This window comes from Pinus tabuliformis, chromosome 2_2 (genome assembly GCF_031772625.1).
Source record: "Pinus tabuliformis cultivar Carrire ecotype Pingquan chromosome 2_2, CPIR1, whole genome shotgun sequence".
Taxonomy (NCBI): Eukaryota; Viridiplantae; Streptophyta; class Pinopsida; order Pinales; family Pinaceae; genus Pinus; species Pinus tabuliformis.
In genome coordinates this window covers 1162759250-1162760785 of record NC_142300.1, presented here as the reverse complement: position 1 = coordinate 1162760785, position 1536 = coordinate 1162759250, and the positions used below count along the sequence as shown (strand labels likewise).

The 1536-nt window shown below is 37.0% G+C and overlaps 1 protein-coding gene across 1 annotated transcript; it reads right to left on the bottom strand.

Annotated features, from left to right (window-relative positions):
• Positions 1 to 661: 661 nt before the first annotated feature.
• LOC149197560 (hsp70/Hsp90 co-chaperone cns1-like) lies at positions 662 to 1214 on the bottom strand. Its single transcript, XM_089403928.1, has one exon. The coding sequence runs from the start codon at positions 1046 to 1048 to the stop codon at positions 665 to 667; it is 384 nt and encodes a 127-aa protein (XP_089260054.1). The 5' UTR covers positions 1049 to 1214; the 3' UTR covers positions 662 to 664.
• Between the last annotated feature and the right edge of the window lie 322 nt (positions 1215 to 1536).

The window sequence follows — 1536 nt, the reverse complement described above, 5'->3', positions numbered from 1 at the left end:
TAAGATTTCTGATCGACTGTGTGAGATCTAATTTCAACACCAAAGGAATGAAACACAAATAACTATAATTGAAGAAGCCCACAATATTGAATAAAATGTTTGTTGTTTACTTCAAGTCAATGCTCTCCTTAGACATAAATTTATAGATTTTAGCGGTCTGGTTGGACTACTATCATATGGTCTACTCCTGCAATCATATGAAAGCACTTGGAATGTCTCTCTAAAACAAATTTGTTTGCTCCCTGTTTGATCACCAATTATTTGAAAAATTTCATAGACCAAGTTTCCATGTCAAGTGTTCGACAAAATGCCTGAACCAAGATCACATTATTCAGGCCATAATGTTCAAGCACACGTAATGCTTTTCATTCCAAAAACATTTTGTGGAGGTAGGCACCACTCTATCTTGCCTTTAGCTTATAGTCTTATCCATCAATGGGTGATTGATCACATTTCTCTATAGGTTGTAGATGGTAATTCTGTTCTTCAATAACCAAAATGCTCTGCCTTACCAATCCTTGCATAAATCTGTGCTATATCGTTAAACAAAGTTGCCCAGCCCATACTATCTGCCTCTAATCGGCTATCAAAAATATATCACACAAACAACAAATCCAGATATTGTAAGTTCTTCATTTAAAGGAGATTTCTCAAGGCCACATCTTCATAGCTTCGCTGCTTCTGGCAATAAATCTAAGGCAAGAGCATCTTTGGCCCCTCGATAATAGGCCTTGACATTTGTTGAATTGATCTTTATTGCTTCTTCTGCATCTGTCAATGCACGCCTATAATTCCCAAGAAGAAGATTGACATGGGCCCTGTTTACAAAAAGTATTGAATTCTCGAAATTGTTTGATATCTTCTGATTGATTGCTCGAGTATAGCAATCAATGGCATCTGCATGATGTTTTTTCCCCATCTTAACATATTCATTGCCTTTTTCCTTGAGCTCTATTGTAGCTGATTCCTTGAGGGCATTGATTGCATCCAAATCTGCTTGTTGTTGCTCAGTGTCGGGAGTGCTACTCACTTCCATCCATAGTGCCATTTTTGCTCCAGTGTTGACAACAACGATTATTGAGTCGTATTAGACATAAAGAGCAGGTATAAACACTCCATGGTTTGGTGATAGTGACTTCGATAAATTAATTTAGATGTAGCAGGGAAATGCTATAATGGTTATGGAGGTAGCATCGCAGTTTTATTACTGTGCGACGCGGTATGTGGATTTCTGAATCAATGAAAAAAAAAAATCCCAAACCTTTATTTCTACAGATTCCAATAAAATATTAAAATAGCCATTATCTCGTAATAGCCACTGTCCCCAAGATCACTTCAGTTTCGGCACCATGACTGCCCTTAGTCTTCTGACTCTAAATTTGATGTTTATGGGCTTTGTCCAAACCCTCGTTTAAGAGCGTGGGCAAATGTATCTGATGGTAATATTTGAATAAACCTTAAGCACAGAACAGCAACAAATAGCATGCACGATACAACAATTTATATGCATATTTATAGTTTTGGGTCACAATATTC

What these genes read in the sequence shown, in the direction of transcription:
- LOC149197560 (XM_089403928.1), bottom strand. Translation starts at nt 1,048, where the DNA reads ATGGCACTATGGATGGAAGTGAGTAGCACTCCCGACACTGAGCAACAA.